The 1,106-nt window shown below is 33.4% G+C and overlaps 1 protein-coding gene across 1 annotated transcript; it reads right to left on the reverse strand.

Annotated features, from left to right (window-relative positions):
• Positions 1-482: 482 nt before the first annotated feature.
• Positions 483-1,102, reverse strand: LOC104774354 (the record flags this gene model as incomplete). The annotated part of the gene is made up of 2 exons (XM_010498985.1): positions 483-772; positions 881-1,102. Coding segments are annotated over 2 exons (312 nt in total), but the record flags the coding sequence as incomplete, so codon positions are not given.
• Between the last annotated feature and the right edge of the window lie 4 nt (positions 1,103-1,106).

A 1,106-nucleotide genomic window follows, 5' to 3' on the forward strand; every position in this document is an offset into this window, starting at 1 on the left:
GGCTCCATTTTGGCTTCTCTATCTTCCTTTCAACAGGTATTAAAAAAAAAACACAATAATAAATTAATATAATTGTTTTCAAATACGTCTATTAATTATTGGGGTCCGGTGTTTGTTAATGTTTAAGTATGTGATGTCTTCTATATTGTAGGAGTGGATAACTAAGGCTGACTATGAAGAATATGGACCGGCCATTGTTCACAAAAAATGCTTTTAAGTTTGTTGGCATGCTAAACGCCCCGGTGACGATAGACTTGTTTATTCTGCTTTGTTTATGCCTTTCTTTTGGTAAAATAAATTGTTATGAGAGATTCCATGTTGTATCTGATTTCTTTGTTTTTTATAATTCTATGCTGGTTAAAAGAACAAAGGGTTTCGTTTTTTTTTTTTCCGGACAATTCCTTTATTTTTAAAATATATAAAGGTTTTATTCATCTAAAGATAGTGTGCTGATTATTGCTAGAGTTTGTTTGGTTCTGACATTATAAAATACAAACTTAAATTTGGGATAGAATCTTTACAAAAAAAAAATTAACCATGAAAGTGATTTGCCTTAAAAGTAAAAAAAGAAGACAGAAAGATGTAAATACTAAACGTGAGAATAATACAAACGAATGTAAAATAATAGTGGGACAAAATGTAATTAAAGAAAAAAACAAAAAAATAAAAAGGTTGAAGAATTCTAAACGACGTCGTTGATGAGACGCCTGTGTCTGTTATAATGCTTCTCGATGAAAACTCTAGAAGCTCCTTCCATTGTTTTACGCCATGTCTGAATGAGCAATTAAAACAGAGAGTAGTCGAGGATTAATTAAAATTACAAAATTATAAGTGGAGTAGGTAGGTAGATAGTATAATTAAAGATATAGTAATTAATTACCTTGCCGATAGTTCTGACGAGAGATTTGTTCCTGAGTTGTGATTTGCCAGAAGCAAGCTGTCGGAGAAACAGAGATCGCCGTTTACTCGCCGCCGGAGCAGCAAGCAAGAGCCGTTTCCTCTCCACCAAGCCAATAACGTTACTTTCTATATTGTCAGCGTCGTTCTCTCGAGTACTAATCTTATCTTGAGATTTCTTGCGGCGTTTCGTTGACTTTGACTCTTCG

This window comes from Camelina sativa, unplaced genomic scaffold (assembly GCF_000633955.1).
Source record: "Camelina sativa cultivar DH55 unplaced genomic scaffold, Cs unpScaffold02553, whole genome shotgun sequence".
Classification (NCBI taxonomy): domain Eukaryota; kingdom Viridiplantae; phylum Streptophyta; class Magnoliopsida; order Brassicales; family Brassicaceae; genus Camelina; species Camelina sativa.